At 33.9% G+C, this 24186-nt stretch overlaps 1 protein-coding gene across 1 annotated transcript in view; it reads right to left on the bottom strand.

Annotated features, from left to right (window-relative positions):
- Nucleotides 1-11132: 11132 nt before the first annotated feature.
- The window catches only part of LOC149169278 (cytoplasmic tRNA 2-thiolation protein 2-like), a 53902-nt gene continuing 40848 nt past the window's right edge, over nucleotides 11133-24186 (bottom strand). The window contains 4 exon segments of the mRNA XM_089425142.1: nucleotides 11133-11495; nucleotides 11635-12080; nucleotides 12161-12254; nucleotides 12445-12566. Of these exon segments, the coding sequence (XP_089281268.1) occupies nucleotides 11393-11495; nucleotides 11635-12080; nucleotides 12161-12254; nucleotides 12445-12566 (765 nt within the window). The 3' untranslated portion in view covers nucleotides 11133-11392.

The following is a 24186-nucleotide window of genomic DNA, read 5'->3' as shown; positions in this document are numbered from 1 at the left end:
GTGCATGGTTTTGGGAATGATGGTTTTTCCCATGGTATTTTGTAGATCTAGTCAAGGGAACTGCAATTATGTTCTAATCCAAGGTTAATGGAATGGAGTTTATGAATGTTTCAGTATGTATATAATGTATTGTAACATTGAAAGGAATATAATGAAAAATCAATCTGGTTTTCCCAGTTTTGGGTTCCAGAAGAAAATCTGTGTGTATATTTTTATGTTCTCGCCATTGTATATTTTTCTGTTTTTAAGAATTCATTTGCATGTAATTTTGTACAAGCTTAAAACATATACATAGGCCAAATGGTATGATTAACCACTCATACAAACCTTTCCTAGTTTTGAAGGCAGTCTTCCAGGTATCTTCTTCTTTGACTCAAACTTGGTGATATCTAAACTTTAAGCCCAGCTTAGTGAAGTATTTCACTTCTTGCAATTGATCCAACATATCATCTATATTGGGCAAGGGGTACCTGTTCTTGAGCATAATTTTGTTTAACACCATGTAATTGATACACATCTGCCAAGTCCCATCCTTCTTTGGCATAATAATGATGAGTGACCCACATGGTGAGGTAATGATATTGTGTTCCATTAGTTGTTGCAATTGATTCTTTACCTCTATTTTATAATGGATTGTCTGTATAACCCAATGTTTGGCAATAAGAAGTCCCACAATAGTTGGATCTCATGTTCCACTTCCCTCTTGGGTGGTATCCCTTTAGGCTCCTAAAACACTTCCTTATATGCTTGTAGCAATCCTTCTAGTTATTGTCCACATTTTTTAGTACACTCCTCCAGGGATGACATTGCTCTTATTGACTCTTATATAGATTGATTTCTCTTAAAATAGTAAAACGTACTTTCTATAACTAATCAGTTTTCTGATTAGGTTAGCACTTATCATTGAAATTTCAAACTTATGCTTGTGTGCATTGATGGTGAATGATCTTATATCCTTAATGAGGTGGTACGTGTTGACTCTCTACATAAAAATTGTATCATGAATGTGTATGTATGGACTTATAAACACCACTTCACATCCATCAAATGGGAACAACATTTAGTTCTTCTTCATCAATAAAATCAACACTAATAGCAAATCTAATTTTGCATTGTTTAGTTACCTTTATTTATGCATCCTTATTTACCCATCCCAATGGATATGGGTTTGAATGATCACGAACTTTGAATTCCAATTCGTTGACCAACTCTACTACAATGAGATTTTTCTGTGATCATGAGTCAAACAAAGCATCAATATTTATCTTCATAACCTATATCTTTATATGTAAGAGTTTGGTATTTCCGTTCTCTTCTTGTTGTTGAAGACTACTTAGATTCACCTCCTTTTGAATTGAAGTACATATGATCTTCTCATCCACATATGAGCTACTTTCAACATAGTTGCTCGAATCAGTGGCCATGAGGTTCTTCTTATTTACATTTTTCTTTCTATTCTTCGGGTTCAGTTTTGGGTGCAACTTCTAGCACTTCTCCCCCATATCATCGCCAATGTTATAGTGGTTGTTGGGATATTTCCACTAGTGTGTTGTGGCTACCATAATTTTGTCTTTTACTATTTTCCTCTTCTTCCTCCCCTCCATAGAAGTGTCATGGTTCTCCTTCTACTTCAACCCACCTAATTGCTCTTTCTTTTGGATTATGTTCTCTAGGTATTTTCCTTATACACTAGCCTCATCCACCAATCTAGGTTTTAACAACATCAATTGCTTCTACAAATGGATGTGTATAGCCCCTAGATACTTGAAGAGTACACCTAGGTTAATTGGGGATATAATTAGCATTATGGTCATCTTTCTAAACTTTGCGGTGCACCCCTGTACACTTTTCCCCTGCTTCTTCCTAAAGTAATATCACCGGATCCATTGGTCCTATATATACCCGACAACGTAAAATTGTGACTTTATGAGGGTTTTAGAACCCTCCCACTAAGTCACTTGAATATCTCCCTCCAACCTCAAGGTCTTTGTGTGGATTTCCCACCAGGTCAGAGCATGGCCTTGTAATTTTAGCCAAGCAAACGAAAACTTATGTTCTTCCTCTATATGATGAACAAACTTATAATTACTGCAACCAATGATTTAGGTTTAGGGCATCAATCTCACCTTGATACGACTTTATGTCAACCTTCACTTGTGTTTTGAACAGAGATTGTGGATGATTCACGGGACTTGAACTGGGTTGATATTTTTCAAGTTATTTATTTGGCTCCTTTATTTCTTCCTAATACCCTAATCAAACCTTTGCATTAGAACCCCCATCTTCTTCAAATACCCCAATATTATTGGTCAGGGTTTCCATAAGGAGGTTCACATTATAATTTATATTTGTAACTTGTGCTTCCAGCGCACAAAGCTCTCATTTGTAGGATCATTAGGGTTATTCACAATTCATTAGCCATGACTTGGGTTTTCTAAATTTCAATTTAACCAATATGGATCCCCTACAACTTCCCACAATATACTTAAAGAAACTTGCCCTGGTACCAATATGATCCATAAACGATCATGGATACTCCACTGGACAATTCATCACAAAAAATTTACTAAAATATGTTAGAAATCTGAAATCTACATGTTGAAGGTTTATTTCTACTATTCTAACTCTATTAACTATTTTTTATTATGTATGCATGGAAATTATAATTATGCAGAAAATAGAGAACAATGAAATAAAAACTCACAAACCATAATTGACACAAGATATATTCTGGGAAACCCTTTTGGGAGAAAATCCCAGCCATAAGGTCGATACTCTACTCTCTTTCTATGAATAGAAAATAGATGTGAGTACAAAAAAGTGAGGCATGTGGCCCTTGGGTTACTGCAGTGCATTAATCCTCTTTGTTTTTTCTTTCCCTATCCAATTTCTGATTACTCTACTCATCTATGGAACAAAATTCCTCCAATAGAATGGAACTCAATTTTCTCCTAGTGGCTAGGTTATAACACAACCCAATAGTCTACTAATGGTTTGGTTTGACTCGTTCAACTCTTAACTAGAGTTATATATTGACTCTTCTAGATTCTTCTTCATCATGATCACCTGGCTAGCCCATTTCCATGAGTAATGGGGGCAGATGTGGCATCCTCTAGAAATTATGGTGCTCAAAACAAGAAGGTCAACTTCTGAGTGGCATTACATTTGCATATAGACTCCAATTGAGATTATTTTTATGACATTGGAAAGGTATGTTTGTGTAGAATAGCACAAAATTGTTACACGCTTAAGTGACAAATTTTTACCCCTTCCCCTCCCCCCATATGGAAAATTTTTAATGCCTCAAATTGATCCCAGAAGGTTTCAAACCCCAATTTACCAAACTAGGTCCTGTCGGTAAAAATGAAACTGTGAGTTGATTCCTTCGCTTTTTCCACTCTAAAAGCATCGAGATGAATGAAAACCATATATTGATCCAATGTGAATCAGTATTTGAGTCTCCATTAATTTTAAAATAGTCCATCTATGTAAATTAAATGGTTGGCAAACGTCGATACTCATCAATTCATGATGATCATCAAAACATGATATATCTCACATTGCTAAGATTTTAAAAAATCATAAAAATCAACTAAATTATAATTTTATTATTATTATTATTATATTTGAGATATGGGTGACAGGAGCAGGAGGGGTGATCTTCTACCCTGAAGAACAAATAGAGATAAGATTTGCTTAGGGTCTGGGTCCAACAACAAATAACCAAGCTGAATTTTTGGCACTGTGGAAAGGACTAGACATAAATATAAGTAAATTAATAAGGAGATTAGAGATTCTCGAGGATTCGATGATAATCATAAAGATGATCTCCAACAAAATCCAATCAAGGTCCTTCTCCCCCGACCTTAGTGAATAGAACTACATTGCAATAGGAAATTTTGAGGACATTTCCCTCTTCCACATCCTCAAGCACCTAAACAAAGATGGAGACAAATTGGCAAATCATGGGGCAATGCTCGAGCTTGGAATATTATAACTAAATAATGAGCATGGGGTCTTTTCCCCATTCCTTAATGTAATTCTAATGTGTTATATGGAAAGGGTGAACAATTGTATTGGCCACTCCTTGAATTGCAGGAGCTTCATTGAATGCAATAGTTTGATTGCCATAATTGAAAGGTGTAAGGAGTCTCATGCTAATGGCACATAATGCAAGTGGAGGTCTTCATGTGGAGGGATTGTGTACTTCGCGTCTCTTTCCCATCTTCAGTGGCAGCAGCACGAACAGATGGTTTGGTTTGATGATATGTTTTAATTGGGATTAGACGAGCTCATCCAATTCGCTTATCCAACCGAAATTCCCCAAGTCATCAATCTTAAATGCTTTGTGTCATTCCTCTAGTTTAGTCGTTCTGCATATGGCAAATCTCTCTCCTATCGCGGGCTCCCCGATCTAAGGAGATCAAGAATTAATAACACCTCTCAAGATTCGTCTCACTGGGGGTGTTGCGGAAATGTTATATTTGCAGGGGATTCCTGGTTTATTTTCATATTTTCCTTCTGCTTCCAGATGTGTTTAGCAACTTCATATCCTAAGTCTAGATGGAAGAAATCAGTGGAGAATGTGTTTAAGGTGTTGATGGGCATGGTTGAACTCACAACCAAAAGGTTGGAGCTTGTAGAAAGCAAGGAGGCAAGATTTAATCTGTTAAAGAAAAATTATGAATGGCTCCAGACAAGAATGGATAGGAAACTCATTGGTTTGGAGCCAGAGTTGTTCATCTAGAAGATTAATGCTAGCGGATTGGAGTCAGAGTTGTTCATCTAGAAGATTAATGCTAGTGGAAACAAGTTGTTTGCAAGTGACCTCAGTTTTAAGAGTGGCAATGAAGATATTATCACAGATGTACAGACATGGGATGTTGGTTGCGCTGCAACAAGCGATGGTTCGTCTCACGGCAAAGAGGTGATCCAGAACTGATATGTTGAATTTGGGTTTTCAAAGCCTGTTTAATTTCCACTTTTGAATATTTATTGCCAGTATGTTAAATTTTTGGGTCAATTTTGTAGAAAATATGGAAGGTTCCAATGTAAAAATTTAGTCCAGAAACCTCGTAAAGGCAAAAAAAATTGCTTTGGATACTGGAACATTGAGATAGAAGAAATCACTGGAGCATGTAAATGGTTCTAGCTATGCCACCACATTTTCTACTAGATAAACTACCTTAATAATAATAATAATACATGATAAATATATATATCATTAAAAAACATATAACAAGATTCTTAACCATGGACATTCACCCACACTTTATCATGGAAATTGTTAATTGGTAAATAGGGTTTGTTACATTATGGACGAATACATGGCTTATTAATTCCACATGCAAAAAAAACCATAACTTATTTCATATAACACTTGATCATATGACATTTTTTAATTAATTGATTTAATTAAAGGGAATAACTAAAATAAAATTTTGGAAGCTCTCTTCCAAATCAAACTTATATGACACTTGTACATATGACATTTTTTAATTAATGACTTTAATTAAAAAGACAAAAAGAGCATAATTACCTTTGAAATAAATATCAATTTTTTATTTGTGACTACTACTAAAAATATTCTAGAATATTCCGTAGAGGTTAAATTCCTACCATCCACCTAATACTTATTGATATTTAAATTAAAATTCAAGAAGCTTTAATCCAAAATAGACACATTTATTGAAAAGAATTAATACATTAGTTATATATATATATATATATATATATATATAACATGTAATAAGATTCTTAACTATGAAGATTCACCCCCACTTTACCATAGAGATTATTTTTTGTTACAATACCATGGTTGTATAAAACATAAAATTCTTCAACCCGGTGTTGGATGTAATGTCTTGTTTAACATTTTTACTTGGTCAAAATAAATAAATTAAAATAATTAATTAAACTAGTCCATATCCATCTAGATCCATCTTAACTTTGAATCTAGCAAGCGCCCAGAGGGATCAAATCTCTTGAAATGAAAACCTCTTTTAAGATTAAGATGGATCTATGTGGTTTACTAATACAACATGCCCATAATACATATTCATATGACTTTTTCTTAATTAATCAGTTTGATTAAAAGGAAAGAAAAGGCGTAACTACTTTTGAAATAAATTTCAACCTTTAGTTTGTGATTACTATTAAAATTATTCTAAAATACTTTATAAAGGTTAAATCCCAAAAGTAAGATAGAAAAATAAATGGAAGAATAAATTTATTAAATATTTTAAAATAATTAAATTTATTCTTTTAAATTTTAATATCTAAATTTTATAAATATGTATTTAAATTAGAATACATATTAAAAAAAAATATTAATTATATTGGTTGTCAATCTTCTAGAATTTAATTGTGTATAGATTGATGATATCCCTAATGATAAGTAGAGAGTTCTCTAAAAATTGGCCAATCCAAAATCTATACAAAATCAAATCTTAAAAATTGACAACCAATATAATGAACAATTATAGAAATATACGTACTTAAAAAATATTAATTTTTAAATATTAAATTTAATACTAAATATAAATATTGAAAATTTAAAAATTAAATTATAAAATTTTATATTATTTAAAATATATATATATATATAACTACATCTAATTGTTCTATGTTTTATTTTTTATTTAATAGTGAAATTATAATTTTTATTATTTAAATTATTTATTGAATAGATAAATCCAAAGTCTAAAAAACTTTAAAAAACACTTTGCTTACTCAAACATACCATTCTAGCACATTATTTTAAGATTAAACTGCACCTATATATCTATGTAGAGAGTGCACAAACTTATATATCTGGAGAAACATATATATCGAGAAAGGAATTTATATGGAAAATGGAATTAAATTAAAATATTTTAATATTTTGCTAAAATTTATTTGTTTTTATTATTGGAATATTAATTTTTATTGGAATTTTATTATATGCAAAGTAATAGGACTCAAATTTATGATTAAAGATTTTATTTTTATTTTTTAATTATTTTATTAAAAATTATAATTGAAGGTTTTTTTATTATAGTATTAATTATTTTTGGGATTTTATTATATAAAAAGTAATTTGATTCAAATTTGTAATTAATTTTTTTAATAATAGTATATTTTAAATTATTTTATTAATTATCTATTAATTAATGTGTCTTAATTATTAAGATATTAAATTGCTAATTATTATAATTTCTCAACATTAAACATAGTAAATTACTAAATAAATATAGTTATTCATAATTGACCTTACTAATATGTATTCCCTAACTTAAAAAAAAATTGTGCATTGTCTAGTTAACATTTTAAGAGCTATACAACTTTGTAACATTTACAATTCATTGAATATGTTCCTACAATCAAATTTAATTGTGAATTACAAAAATACCAAATTTTCACTTTAAGAGTTTGAAGGTACAAGTAATAAACATTTTGAATTTTGAAAATTTTTCATATTTTATATTTTATCAAAAATTTACTTAAAAAATGCTTATTAGTTTTTCTCTATTGTATTTAAAATATATATATATATAAATTTCAAAAATTAGGATAACAAGAAAGGGGGTGGTGATGGATAATCTTATAGGGTGGAAAACAAGTACAAGTATATTTTACTTAGGATTTAGGAGTGGCAACAAACAACTAAACAGAAGCTTATGGTCTCCTACAAGGTATAATTCACATTAAGACTTTCAATATTTATAAGCTAATCATAATTCAAGATTCTAAAAATTTTATCTCCCACCTCATAATAGAATATATCCTAAAGGAAGTAAAATTAAACACATTTCTAAATAGACACCATCTCAAGCATATAAGAGATTACTTTGACTTCCATGTATTAAGACAAAACAATTAATAAGCAAATTTAATGGCCAACAAAGGAATTGAGAGAGAAATCATATCATTGGTTGTAATTGTAAGTGAACAAGCATTTTTTCCCATAACATATTGGGAAGGGCCACAAATTTTATTATGGATGGATACCAAGTGACCTTGTATAGTACAAGGTGACATGCAAAAATTATGTATCTATTTCTATGTATATTCCGAGAAGTATCCTTCCCAACGTGGGATTGGATTCAGGATCGGGCTTGGACAAGTGACAAATGCAATCATCATGATAAGTCAAGGTGGTGATAGTCCCATAATTGTATCCTCTGTCATGTGGGGCAATTAATTCAAATAATCATTAGGGTAATCCATCTTTAATGGCAGTTATGTGATGGAAAGTATCGTATAGAAATTGTGATGGCATGGCAAGTTAGTTAATCCAAATGGTAGGTTGGCAACTTGGGTTGAGGGAGTTTTGCCAGCAAAGCCTAGATGGACCGTAACAAAATTCTCCCTCATCAGATAATTCTACTAACCACGACATTCTAGAAATATCTAATCTAAAAACCTGTTCCTAATCAAGAAAATGAGGAATAATTCTACTAACCACAACATTCTAGAAATATCTAATCTAAAAACCTATGTCCCTAATCAAGAAAATGAGGAAATATAAAAGAGAAAAGTCTAAGTCGTGGCTTGGTAATTAAGTAAATGTTAACTAGAGGAAATATAAAAGAGAAAAGTCCAAATGGTGGCTTGGTGATTAAGTAAATGTTAACTAATGCAAGTTAGATGATGTCAATTTTTAGGCTCCTTTTGGAGGAGTTGTAACGCAAGTTAGATGGTGTCAATTTTTAGGCTCCTTTTGGAGGATTTGTATCTCTCGATGTTTTAGAACTCTAGTGGATTGATCTTCAAATCCTTTTGAATAGAACTCTAGTGGATTGACCTTCAAATCATTTTGAACCTAGACGTCTGAAAAAAGGATGATATATATTGCTTGAAATATTTCATTTTTGCAGTAATGCCATATTGTTGTGCCTCCAAACATAAATTTTAATATGAATATTTACAGTTACAATCAGATTTTTAAAAATAATAATAATAACTAATTCAATTTCAAAAATTTATGAATAGTAAAATCATATACATATATACACATTTTTCACTGTCAATTTTTCCTCATTCAAAGAATCTACAGAATGGGAATTTTTCAAGAGTTGTCATTATGATAACAAAGATCAAAAACCAGTATATTAAATTTTAGACAAATCTATCAATATATGTTGAATCATTATATTATTTATTTTATGTCAAAGGATCCAAGGGATGGAAACTTTCAAGAATTGCCATTGCACCGACAGACACTCTACAGCCTAGTATGGGGTGATGTTGTAGTGGTGCAAATGTTTGTATACATTTACTTGTCTACTCAATTAAAAAATAATAAAAGGTCAAAAGTATTAGAGCCCAATATGTTGGAGATGTAGGAGTGTTCATAAATGAGTGTACACATTTAAATGTTGACTTAACTAATAAAAAATTAAAAGTATTAAAAATAATAAAATTCAATTTGTTGTATAGTAATTTTGTTTTTCTAAATAAAATTACAAACAATTTTTTAAATAAAAGAAAATCATAAGATACAGGTCACATTAAAATATATAGCATATAAATAGTAGCTACAAAGTAATATTCATTTTACCATATAAATTAAAATAATGATTCTAACCATATTTACATTTAATTAATAAACACAAGAAAAACTTAATATTTACAATAAACTTACAATATAACAAGATTTTTAACCATGGATATTCACCCCCACTTTTCCATGGATATTATTAATTTGTAAATAGACTTTGTTACAATACATGACTTATCAATACCACATGCCCAAAAATCATAACTCATTTTACAATCAAAATTCTTTATAAATATTTTATTTAAATTTCGTTTTATAACAATAATAAATAAAAATAAAATCTAAAAGCAAAAAAGTTATAATTACTTCTTAAATATATCTAAACCTCTATCCTCGCTACTACTAAAAATATCCAATGGATATTCCTCAGATATTAAATCAAGGTTTTAATAAAATAAAAAATGAGAATGCTTATATATATAGAGATGTGAAATTTATATAATATAAATAACATTATTAAAACCAACATAGATTCATATTAAATAAAGATCTATTAAGCAATGGGAGGCATCAAATCTTTTCAGGTGCAAACATTTCCTTAATTTTTGCACTCAAAAAAAAGTTTGCATCTTGAGAGATTTGATCCTTATTAACCCTTGGTAGATTCAGAATTAAAATGGATCTATACTGGTTGCAATAACCATGATCAAAAATTAGTTTCAATATGACTATTTACTTCTAAACAAATCATAATAACTGAAATGTAATGTTTAAATAACTTGATAATGAAATTGATTGTGTTTCAAGTTAATAATTAAAGACACCCAAGCACGATTTCCACATACAAAAATCCTTCTAAATACCTTGTCCTAATCCTAATCTTGAATGTTAAAATCATATCATTTAAGGCTACAAACTCTTTGAGGACGCATAGTTTGAATCACTCAAAACACCTTGTCCTGATCCTAATCTTGAATGTTAAAATGGCTACAAACTCTTTGAGGACGCATGGTTTGAATCACTCTAATGTACGAGCAATATAAAAGAACCACACCATAGTTTCACAACTTCCCAACAAATTGACTTTTGTCATTCCCATTCTCCCAAAAAGCTTATTTCTGGTTTTAAAAGAGGTAATTTTTTGAAACGTGCGCAAGTCACTACCATTGGTGTACAACTCCTAAGCCATGATGAGAATGTGGATGCGTATGTTACATTTAAGACATAAGCCTCACGTAGAACTCCTAAGCCATGATGAGAACGTGGATGCGTATGTTACATTTAAGACTTAAGCCTCACGCTACCCGCATTCCTTTAAAGTATAATTTCAAACTGAATTTAAAGACGCCCAATAATGCATACCAATCATCATTCATGTAACATGATTTCAAACTAGTTAAAACTTAAAGTGTCTAAAGATCTGTGTTGTAAAGATGGCCACCCTTCTCAAAAAGATTGAAAAAATGTTTCTGTTGCATTGAATGTGCTCTGTGCAACTTTTGTGGCAATACAACGTCCACGTGTATATTAGAAGGGCCCAATTTTAGCTCATTTACTATGGAAAACATGCAAAATGTCATTTGTACTTAAACTATATATATATATATATATATATCATCGAATCATTTAACCTATTTGAAATCACGAGGGCTAACCTAAAAGCAAATTAAACATTGCAAAATTGTAATTGGAGAACTAGAGTTACACATCAATACATGGAGGAGTTTGCAATGAAATCCCAGAAAATGTTAGTATTATGGTCTAATGATCCTCCATAGCATGCAGCTATTATTTCCAGCTAAGCCAGTCTAACTATTATTTCTAAAATCATGAAACCATAAAAAATTATAAGCCATGTCTAACTCATAAAAATAAAAATAAAAATATGCAGTATACCAATTAGAATGCCACTCATTTTCCCAGTCTTTCCAAGTGCTCTGATGTATGCTTCAGAGAAGCGTCATGGAGTTCATCCTCATCATCTTCAGAAAGCAAGCAATCCTCGATTTGCCTCCTAGAAAACCAAACAGAAAAAAGTTATTTGACAGGAAGTTTTGTGTTGTATATGCTAGTTCCTGTTATAAGACCCATATGTGTCTATGATGCAAAAGCATATATTCACTAAAGGTACTTATATTCCACTAGAAACTGACCTCATCCAGCTTTCATTCGTGATGATATTTTCCACTGCTCTTTTCTTCATTACATCTGGTAACAGAGAATGAATATGCTGGCTTGATGACTTCTGGTCATGAAAGATCTGAAATTGACAACTAGGACAACATAGGCGCTGCAAAACAGATGAAGGCAAGTCCGAAGTTGTCTCTCCATTATTTATAGCAACAAGAAAAGCCCTGAAGCTTGAATCTGTCCCAAGACTCTTTATTATCTCCACAAAGTCCTTGTCATTCAATGGAGCACTACAAATTGGACATAGTAATTCCGAGGATGTGTTGTTAGTCATGCAATTTCGCAAGGCTTCCCGTCTCCTACGAGGCAACTGGTAAATAGCCTCACTTTCTGGAAGCTGATTGAAGCTAAATGCATTGAGCTTCTCTGCTGTTCGTACTATTGTACGTTCCCTTGAAGGATTTTCTTCCTACAACCCAACTTAAACTCATCATTAAGTGAATTTCATGATAAAATAGGGTAATCCTCACGGATAATAACACATGTTACCTGCAGCAATGCAACAAATGATGCTATTAAACTGTTCACACTGAAATGCGATCCAGCAAGAGTTGACAAAGCCTTCGTGAAAACAGTCTTCCAGCTGCCCTGCCAGCAAAGCATTATGAATGTATCATCTACCAGGCAAAATTTCAGGTGCAAGTCCTGATCTTTTTTTATTTTTCTTCATCAACAGTTCTCATCATGTCAATGAACTATTCTAGACTGCATTAAAAAATATATACAAATCAAAACCCTTAAGTGATCGCTAACTCAGAAGAAATAATACAAACCTATTCAGATGGCAAAGCATCGCCAATTCTTTCACAACACAATCACGGAGAGGAAGAACCACGGGAACTTTCCATCTTGCATCAACATACTGCACATCTGCAGGTAAAGAGTATCCTTGTCCCTAACAACAAACAAAACAACCAAAATAAATTGCATGAATTCCAATATGCATACTTTCATCTCATATAAGGAAGTGTGTCAAATTACAAGCATATGATGCAATGAAAGATAAATCACCTCAAAGGCTCAAATGACAAGCAGAAACCAAGTTATCAATTCTACATGCTTACAACTATCTACGGACAATAGATCCTGCAAGGCCGTTTTGACGAACAAACACATGACCAAATACATTAACCAATAACATACATAAAAATATATTTTAGCTTAAAGAATTGGTTGATTTGGGACTTTGTTCAAATTTCAGGGAAATCAAGAGCTTATACCGAGACAGAATTTGATCCTGAAAAGTAGGGCACTGAAAAGTGAATTTGGACCTCACACAAAAAAAAATTGCTTGCAGCATGATACAAAATTGCTGATGACTGGGGGAGAAGGGTTAATTCAAAATCTGGTCACCTGCAATAGAGAAAAAAGATGGTAACCCAAGCTGCTGCAGAAGTATTACAGAAACAAGTTGATATGAACATGAATGAAAGGTAAAATTGCCACTTCAGTGAATATATATGTATAGTACAACTTACAAGACATTCATTCTGCTCTGCAGTCTTTCCAGTCGTTTTCCTGTAACCACATTTACAGGGAATTGAATATCAAGGTGGATGAGCTCTCCAAAGAAGCTCTCCAGCTGCTAGCCAGCTCCTTCAAGCTGTATGAGTTTATGGACTGGACTGAATTGGACTCGATGGAAATTCATTTCTAGTTTATCCTTCATTTCTGGAATGTCTGTATGCTCTGGTTATGGGCTCTTGTGTGGCACCATTTTACAGGTGTGAAAGTATTGCCATTGGATCTTGTTTTGTCATCATTATCCAGGTGGGATACCCATTTATAAGAGCTCTTTAACAAGCCTCTATGGCTGTTTTGTACAGTCCGTTCTTGACCACTGATAAGAACGGTTTCTGTAAAGGATTTTGATCAGTCCTAAAATTTGGGCAGGGAACAGTCAATATGCTCATTGGCTTACAGCTGAGAAGTCCTTGGATGGGAATATGTATTCCCTTTTTTATTAGAATGATCTTTCCCATATATATATATATATATATATGAGAGAGAGAGAGCTTAATCCAAGCCGCTGGAGAAATATTACTGAAAGAAGAAAGTTGGGCATGAGCATGAATGAAAGGTGAAATCACCACTGGAGTGAATACACACACATACCCACCTTTGAACAAAGTAGCCAAGATGTGTTGAGTACAGGTGTGGATTTCGGTGTAGTTGCACCAGGTCTGAAATTTGGGCGAGATCACTTATATAGAGATGTTTATATACAAATAAAAAATAAATAATAATATATATATATATATATATATATATATATATATAGATATATATATAGATATATATATATCTATATATATATATGAGATGGAAAATAGTAAAATACAGAAATTAAGAAATAAGAAATGTAGAATTTAAATATAAAACAATGTTAAATATGATAATGACATTCATAATCACAATTCTAATTTCATATTGATGATTTAATTTCAGAATTTCAAATTTAAAGATTCAAACTTAAGCACTTTAGTCATAATTGGCTTGGTGTCTTAGCATGTGGAAAATTGTCTCTTTAGATGATAAACTTTGTAAAGTGATTTTATAAAGTATCTATTGTATTTAATGACTAAAAGTGACTTCATTATAAGTTGAGACACTCAAGTGATTTAAGCGATCTCTACGAGAGATTAAGTCATGATCATTGATCTCAAGTAATCAAAATTTAATCTTGACCACTAAGATCTAGGGTTATGGTTTTTAGTCATTACTAAGTTATAAAAGATTTGAGGGAGAGGTGAAGACACCTTGTACATAGTTTGAGTGGAGGGATTTCACTCAAGTGTGCAGGTCGGGTAGGGGCCTAAGTGTGCAGGTCGGGTAGGGGCCTAAGGGAAGGGAGCAAGGGGTAGTTAGGGAGTAGCAACAAGGCTGCTCCAACTATCTGTATCTTTCCTATGATTGGTCATTATCCCTAGTACGGGAACCCAAGTTCTTAATAGAACAAGTTTGTTGATTTTTCCCCTTTGTGGGTTTTCCAAGGTATATCGTGTGTCTAACGTGTAATGATGATTTATGTGTGTTTTTGTTGTGCATTTTTTGTTATGAACCTAGTTGTGCATAAATTAATAAATCATGTAAGGGTTTGTTTGAGATTTATTGTCAGGGGCTAGGTTAGAGGAAATTTAACATGGTATCGACGCAGTGAGACTCTATGCACAGAGAGAATCAAGTTGGTTTGTGTGATTGCTAGTTCACTATTTGTGAGGGTGTGCTCGTTAAGCGAAGTTGTTGGACGCAAGAGGGAGTTGTTGTTGCCGGCAAAAGAACAGGTCAAGGCCAAGCATAATCGAGTGGGGAACAATAGGGCGAGGCTCGTGAAAAAGAAAAAGCAATAGGCACAACCGAAGGATCACACCGACAGCATCTCTGCAAGTGATACAGTCAACAGTGAGACAAAGTCTGGGTTGCAACAGAAGACTTGATGGCTCGAGACAATCAACCACAACCAACCGAGTTTGCAAGCGAGGTCGAACTTAGGAGAATCGATCGGGTCGTGAACAACCAAGTCAACGGCACAGCGAATCGCAAAGTCGAGTGGTCGAGCACGAACGAGTGGTGGTGATTGGCCACAGTCGGCCGACAAGATATTAACTGTCACACAAGTAGAGGCCACGAAGGGCAAAGGGTCACATACATATTGAGTAAGCTCTAGTTAGGGTTAGGGTTTCTAAGGCACAAAAATACTTAGAGAAGGATGATGTCATCCCTCCTAAGGGAAATTTCACCATGCAAAAGACTAGATTTTGAGTTAAAAGGATCACCAAGGTAAGATCTAGGTTTTATCACCTAAAACATCCAACCAATAGAGCCCTAAATCAATTTGGCCCTACCTAAATGCCCTAGTAGTTTCCCTTTAAAGCCATAGAAAATAGATGAAACAAAAATATTAAAATTTTCAAAGTTCTTGATCAACACCAAGGTTGTCAGTGCCTAATCCTACTTGGGTGATGGAGTCTTTAGGGCTACTCCAAGAGATAGTGGACAAACGCTTGGAGTAAGGGGGGAAACCTCTTGTTTTCACTTATATAAACCATAACTATCTTTGTTGTGAGGGGAGAAATTAAATAGGGGAAGCTCACTAGGAGGTCTCTTATGGATTTTAAGGAAGAAACATTCAACATGCAAAAATTATCCAAGATTCTCCATAAGCAATTTGCATTTAGACATGGATCATAGAAAAATCCTAACAATAATTAATTACATGTAAAGAAAATGCAAAATTGCAATAAACTTACAATTCTTACGTGAAAAAGCCTTATTTCAATCCTAAAAAGACATCTCCAAGACATAAGCCAATCTCCAATAGCAAGATCAAACCATGTCCATCAAATAGTCAATGCCATCCTAGGGCATGTTGGGCCTGTTGGGCACATCATCAAGAATCTCCACCACAAAGCAAGAGGAGCTCAACATTTCAGCATATTGTGGTGCTCTGTGTTGAGAAATCTAGGGTGGCATTATTAGGGCTTCTTATCTAATTTGATTTCTCCATTACTTGACAATTTCTTGTGATTAATTATTTCTTCTTCTTATTTATTGTTATTATTATCAGTGTTGAAAATATCGGTATCGCAAAATATCGGCGAGGGTCCAGAAAATATCTTATCGACAATATCGGCGAAAATATCGGCAAGCATAAAAAATAATTTTTTCAAATTTTTAAACATAGCAGATATTTTGCCGATATTTTCTTGGCGATATATTGTTTTGCCGAAAATATCGCGATATTTTTGAATATCGCCGATATTATCAACAGTGATTATTATCATCAAGATAATTGCCAAAAACACAAGAGAACACAAGATATAGGCGGTCAGCCATGGCAAAACCCCTATAAGGGGAAAACCCAGTCATAAACTCTTCCTACAATAGATTCAATTCAAGATGAAACATACCTGACCTTTGACCAAAGACATAGACTCACTCCATCCACCAAGCCAACCCTTAACACATATTCTTGTCTTCTTCTTCACTGCAACTACTGCAACTTAATTTCTCCATCTCAGCCCTATAATTTGCTTCATGATCACATGTGCAACATCAAAATTTTGGTTTCACAACTTCACAGACTTCTTGCTTTTTCATTTGAGTTTACTCTCCTTTCCTATATCTTCGCATTACTTTTCTTCAAGCTAAAACTTTAGATCAAATATATGTATGAAGTGTCTCACAATAGGTCGAATCCCTTCAGTATATATAGTAGGATGAGGCTTCTTGGAGGCCGGCTTGTAGGAGAGATAAGCCGACATGTAGAAGAGGAGTTGACTCCTGAGTCCCATTTTACATATAAATAATTTTCTTCTTTGACTAAAGGTGCCCATGAAGGGTCTTTTACATCATGACTATAATTTTGACTCAATAAAATAATCCTAGAGCACTCAGGGTGCTTTGACCTATTAACTATTGACCCAAGCATGAAACCCATGCTTTAACAAGTCAATTTAAATAATAATAATATTATCTTTTGACAAATACATTACATAATGACTCAAGTACAATTATGACGACTGACACTAGTTACATTCTTCAACACTCCCTCTTAACTAGAGAGGTATTCATAATTACATACATATGAAGGTACATGGAAGATCTCAAAATGAAATGAACTACGAAGAGTTCTAGCACACTCAGTGTTGCGGACTAGATACTTGACCAGGGTAATCTATCTAGGGTGGGACTAAGATGGACTCAAGCTTTCAGCCACTCTAGGTACCATCAAGCTTACTTGCTAACCATCAACCCAGGGATCTAGGTGCGTATCCAAGGTCGGAGCTCCATGACCAATGCCACCCTCCCTCTTTGGGATCTAAACATCAACACATAGGCCAGCCAGATGTCCTCCCAAGCATCCACCATTAGATGCTTCAACTCTCCCTATCAAACTAGATATATCCATTTGTCCAAGCATGCTTCCAAAGTGTTCAACCTTTTTATGGAGAGATTTACCTGTACAAACACAACCCCAATCAATAATAAACTTTCAAATATAAGTAAACACAAACCTTCGGGGTCCTCTGATGCTACTATCATCAAGTTATCCATATACAATTTGTCGGAAGCTTTCTTCTTCTTTCATTTCTTCAACAGCACCAAATACATCTTCAGATTTCCTCAAGTCTTTTGTTTGCAACTTCACAAACGTTTATTGATAGGCTTCATTCTTACTTCAAGGAATTCACTAACATAATATTCCCTCCCTCTTAACTGGGGAGATATACTCTTTCTTCTATCCAAGCTCCCTCTCAACTTAGGGAGATCAATAGCTTCATAATATCGAAGAAACTTCATCCTTTCAAGGCTTCATTCATTCTTATGGCATCAAGGTCATCTTGATCATCATAATTTATATAACTTCCTTCATCATGCTTACCAATACTATCATCTTCACTTACGAACATCCTCAACATCTTGAAGATTTTGTACCTGCAAAAACTTTAATAGCAAGTACAACCAAGTACAAGTATACAGTAGTATAAAATCAACTATATCATTATAAAGAAAGCATCAAAGAATTCAAACTTTAGACATTAGATACCTAAACCTACTTAGGTTCATAATCAGTAGAGGTTACATTCTTTAGACTTTAACTACTTGCTAGGGTTTTTGTCATAAATCCTAGACTTTATTTCTGAAACACAAACCTTAGATAAGTCAATCAAATAATAATTTAATCATAGTCTTATGCATCTAGGACTTCAATATTACTATCAGAATGATAGATTCTACTAGAATTTATTGCAAACCCTAGATTTTCATCATAATATCATCATGTCCTAGAATATCAATCTCTACAAGGGTTTTGTTCAATACCCTAAATCAACAATACTAGCATATGCATATCTAGGGTTTCATCAACTTATCAAAACTTACTTCGGTACACCCTAGACACAAACATCAAAGCATCAAAGTTAGATATACAACATTTTTAATCAAGCTAGGGTTTCGATTATGCGAAAGAATGCACACCTAGGGATTCATTCCTAGGACTTTATTTTATCTATTACAAAGGTCATACTCATAAACCCTAATTTACCAAACCCTAAAGTCTAGGATTTTGACTCAATAATAGCCAAACGTAACTTATCAGAATCTTAAAGATCTAGGGTTTTGGTTTACAACAAGGACAACAACAACAATCCTAAACGACTAGGGTTCAATATCAAAAGTCAAGAATAGATTTTTCATCATTGGTTCTTTATTAACAACCCTAAGAGGACTAGTATTTCAACATTATTGTTAGCATATCCTAAGCAAGGATAGAATTTTATTTTACAAACCCTAAGTAGACTAGGGTTTTATCGACACACCCTTAGGTTAGGATTTTATAGTGAACCCCAAAGGTTAGGGTTTCACAAATTGATCAAAATAATATAACGATGGTAGATTCAATCTAATGATTAATCACCCTAATAAGTATCTTTATGATTCAAGCATTTAGACATTAGAGAGTTAGTAACAAAAAGTAAATTCAAAAAATAAATGTACCTTTTGATGTGAGGAAGACTAACTATAAATTAATCATACCTTGAGTTGCTCCCTATACAAACCTCGTAGGATTTTCTTATTGAAGGACTCCCTCTTAGTATCTTCATGGTATATTACCATATGAGTTAATTTGTGCCCAAGGATCCAACTTTGCTTCCTTTAATATGTCCCTGCAATATTTATTAACAAACACAACAACAATATACAAATACAATAGCATAATTACTAACTAGGGTTTCCATTACCTTGAACGAGCTTCAAAGGATTTAAACCCTAACTAGATCATCATTCAATTATATGTTCACAAATAATTTACAAGTCCTAGAGATCATGAATTTAGAAACAAGAGTATTAGAGTTAGAGCATTCCATATGTTCTATCCTATAAATTAACACTCTTCAAGTCAACCCTAAAATCATACGAATAGCCAAACCCAAAAGTATTTCATGCTAGATCTTAAAAGATTATTTTGTATATACCTCAATATTACGTACCTCAGCGCTTTATGCTTGAAAGTTTAACGCTTCATTGAGCCTATTGCTCTTCTTGCAAACTATAGTCATAGTGTTAGATAAATTAAGAAACAAAATAATCATTACTTACTTGAATTTTGATGTGATCCTTTATTTCCACAAGTTGGCGTAAGACAAACTAGATTGTAGACTTCTTCCTTTCTTTAAAGTTTTGTACAACATAGAGTGGCTTCTTTGTCACTTATAAGTCTAGGCCTTACTATACAGTGCTCTTTAAATAGGCTACACTTTATATAGACTACTTCCTTTTACTTAACAAATGTCTTCTTCTAATTGGTTAGACATTTATAATTATAAGGGATGTAGGGCTCGATCCTTTTCAAAGTTGCAAGGTTAATGGATTAAGTTTTACTAACGTTGACTTCTCACAATATATCTTATTATGTCAAGAACTGAGATCCTCCAAGTCAGCCTTTTATGTCACTTTGGATCTTATATACATTTATATATATATATATATATATATAAACAGATTCTGGTCCCTTTTCTACAAACATCTCAGCTCTTTTGATTTTATGGAGTGACTGAGATTTTACAACAGACCCATAGCATTTCTAAATAGTTTGATTCCTGAGACTTTTGATTCTTGAACCATTGTTGGTTATATGGACTATATTTTTGTAATGCGGTCACTTTCCAAGAATGATAATTTCAGTTTTTATACAGATCATTGCTTCTTAGGTTATGGATCTATTCTTCTCAAACAGGTCTTAAATACTTGCTTTAGAACTTCGCTCTTCTTATTAGGATACTTGGCCTTGAGAGAGATACTAAACAAGCCTCTCAGTGCTTTAGAACAAGGCTTCAACTAGCCTTGCGTACTTATTCTAATCACTGTAACTAGGGCTTGAGATCGTGCCTAGAATTCGAAAATTCTTAACTTTATGAGTTCGGTCCTCTATAACTTGCTTATGCTTTCCTGTCTTGAAGCCTTTTATTGCTTGTCATGATTTTCTAACTGCCCTTATGCTAATGAACCAAGCTCTGATACCATGTTGAGAAATCTAGGGCAGCATTATTAGGGCTTCTTATCTAATTTGATTTCTCCATTAATTGACAATTTCTTGTGATTAATTATTTCTTCTTCTTATTTATTGTTATTATTATCATCAAGATAATTGCCAAAAACACAAGAGAACACAAGATATAGGCGCTCAGCTAGGGAAAACCCCTATAAGGGGAAAACCTAATCACAAACTCTTCCTACAGTAGATTCAATTCAAGATGAGACATACCTGACCTTTGACCAAAGACATAGACTCACTCCATCCACCAAGCCAACCCTTATCACACATTCTTTTCTTCTTCTTCACTGCAACTACTGCAACTTAATTTCTCCATCTTGGCCCCTGTAATCTGCTTCATGATCACATGTGCAACATCAAGATTTCGGTTTCATAATTTAATAGACTTCTTCTTGCTTCTTCGTTTGATTTTACTCTCCTTTCCTATATCTTCGCATTACTTTTCTTCAAGCTAAAACTTTAGATCAAATATATGCAGTGTTCCACAAGGACGCGTTTCCCAGGGTCGGGTGTGCGCACCCATCGCACCCGGGACAGGGGGACGTCTGGGGAAACGTTTCCCCACGTCCCCCTTTTGGGGAGACATGGGGAGACGCAGGGGGGACGTTTCCCCAATGTGGGGGACGCGACTGCCCAAAAGGGGGACGCACTTGACCTTTGACCAAAGACATAGACTCACTCCATCCACCAAGCCAACCCTTAACACACATTCTTTTCTTCTTCTTCACTGCAACTACTGCAACTTAATTTCTCCATCTTGGCCCCTGTAATCTGCTTCATGATCACATGTGCAACATCAAGATTTTGGTTTCATAATTTAATAGACTTCTTCTTGCTTCTTCGTTTGATTTTACTCTCCTTTCCTATATCTTCGCATTACTTTTCTTCAAGCTAAAACTTCAGATCAAATATATGCAGTATTCCACGGGGACGCATCCCCCAGGGTCGGGTGCGCACACCCCTCACACCCCACGCACCCGGGACGGGGGGACGTCTAGGGAAACATTTCCCCACGTCCCCCTTTTGGGGAGACATGGGGAGACGCAGGGGGGACGTTTCCCCAGTGTGGGGGACGCGAGTCCCCAAAAGGGGGACACCCTTCAAAATGGGCTATGCGTCCCCCTTTAAATTTGCTTGTAAGCAATGATTTATGACAGGGAAAACGTAGTATTTGACCATATTTCCCTACTAATGTTATCCATGGTAATGTTAAATTCCTAAAGTAAAAGTGACATTCTCCTTATCTTTCATTTTCATCCTTTTAATTAAATTTTTAACATTACCATGAAATGACTCGGGATGTTTGAGAGTGGTTCTGACCTCATTGGATTTCATATGGAGAACGTAGAATTTTAGATCTCACTCAAAATCCAACAGACTTAACAGTTTGTCAGGAATTCAGGATTCGATGGAGTGTGATGTTTCCATTGCATTTTGTCATGTACAAGGGTATGGAATTGGTATTTAATCAAGAGCACCAAGCCCTCTGTGTACTTTAGAGTGACTTTTAGACTCATCACTCCATTGTTTTTGAGTTTTAATTATATCAATTTACTATTCCAGTCTTTAGATCAATTTTTCAGGAATTCAGGATTCGATGGAGTGCAATGTTTCCATTGCATTTTGTCATGTACAAGGGTATGGAATTAGTATTTAATCAAGAGCACCAAGCCCTCTGTGTACTTTAGAGTGACTTTTAGACTCATCACTCCATTGTTTTTGAGTTTTAGTTATATCAATTTACTATTCCAGTCTTTAGATTTCAGTATCTATTATAGTCTATTTTGCTTAGTACTAATTAGATTCTAGAATGATAAATGATGAATTTTAATTTTAAATCAATTTAGAATCTAGAATGATGAATTTAATTTTTAAATCAATGTAGATTCGAGAATGGTGAATAATGAATACTGAATATGGATCAGAGTATTTCATTATTGAATCTCATGGTTTATGGATGAATCATGTATGTATTAGTAAGGATGATGAGTATGGATCAATGTATTTCATTATTTAATTCAATTATGTATGTATCATTCTATTTATGCTTTCATTATTGAATATGAATTTGAAATATATATATATATATATATATATATATATATATATATATATATTAAAAAGGAAAAAAATTATAAACTTTGACGTCCCCCCATCCCCCCTAAATTTCCCTAAAATTTGAGGGTACTCCCACACGTCCCCCTTGTGCGTCTCACCGCACCTGCGTCTCCCCGTCCCGGAGACTTGGTGGAACATTGAATATATGTATAAAGTGTCTCACAATAGGTCAAATCCCTAGAGTATATATAGTAGAATGAAGTTTCTTGGAGGCCGACTTGTAGGAGACATAGGCTGACATGTAGAAGAGGGGCTGACTTGGTGGAGGAGCCCCTTTTTACATATAAATAATTTTCTTCTTTGACTAGAGGTGCCCATGAAGGGTCTTTTACATCATGGCTATAATTTTGACTCAATAAAAGAATCCTAGAGCACTCAATGGTTGCTTTGACCCATTAACTATTGACCCAAGCATGAAACCCATGCTTTAATAAGTCCATTTAAATCATAATAAAAATATCTTTTGACAAATACATTACATCATGACTCAAGTACAATTATGAAGACCAACACTAGTTGCATTCTTCAACACTCTGAGGTGTCAATCAACTATTGGAATCATCAAAGTGCCCAATGCTCTACTTTGGAGGAGAATGATGCATCTACAAGGTCAACATTTCTCTCTGGAAGTGTGGTATGGCCTAGGCACCATGTGTTGTGTAGGCATAGAGTATGCCCTCAATGCTTTTGTTGCTCTGTGAAGGACCACCAGGCAAAACCATCTCAAACTCAGATGAAAGTTACCAATCATTAGAGACAATGACCATAGATGCATCATAGTGGACCATACTTATTTATTAAAGGCATAATAAGACTTTAAACTGCAATCACCTTCAAATATCTAACTAGACCAAGTTCGTAAAAGTGTTCCCTACCTTGTTAGGGATGGCTAGATGGTCATCCCTATTAGGTGCTTCTAGCCCCTAAGGAGAGGTGGGATTTCCTAGGTCAACCCTTCAATTCATAGTTGTTTGTGATAATGTGGCAACGGAGGGGAAATGCTTCATGGCTAGGTGCCATGGTCCTAGGACTAGCTAATGGAGGTCCATCATCTTGAGGGTATATAGATGTATCGAGGGAGCAACCATGGAGGCATGAGTTACCCCTTTCCTTAACCTACTTTCCCCACCCCTCTAGTGCGCCTTTTACTTCTTTTTTATAATGCTTTAACAAGGATCATAACTTAGGTGTCCAAGCTTTCTTTTAATGATATCACATGGATTTACCCCTTAATGATGAGTCAGCTTCTTGCTCATCAAGGTTGGGACAAGAAAGGGTTCCTTATTATGTGATGGAGCATCAAGTGCTCAAGAACCAATTGATGGCTAATGAGGGGGTT

This window comes from Pinus tabuliformis, chromosome 4_2, assembly GCF_031772625.1.
Source record: "Pinus tabuliformis cultivar Carrire ecotype Pingquan chromosome 4_2, CPIR1, whole genome shotgun sequence".
Classification (NCBI taxonomy): domain Eukaryota; kingdom Viridiplantae; phylum Streptophyta; class Pinopsida; order Pinales; family Pinaceae; genus Pinus; species Pinus tabuliformis.
The sequence above is the reverse complement of the archived record's forward strand: the minus strand, read 5'-3'. Positions and strand labels throughout refer to the sequence as shown.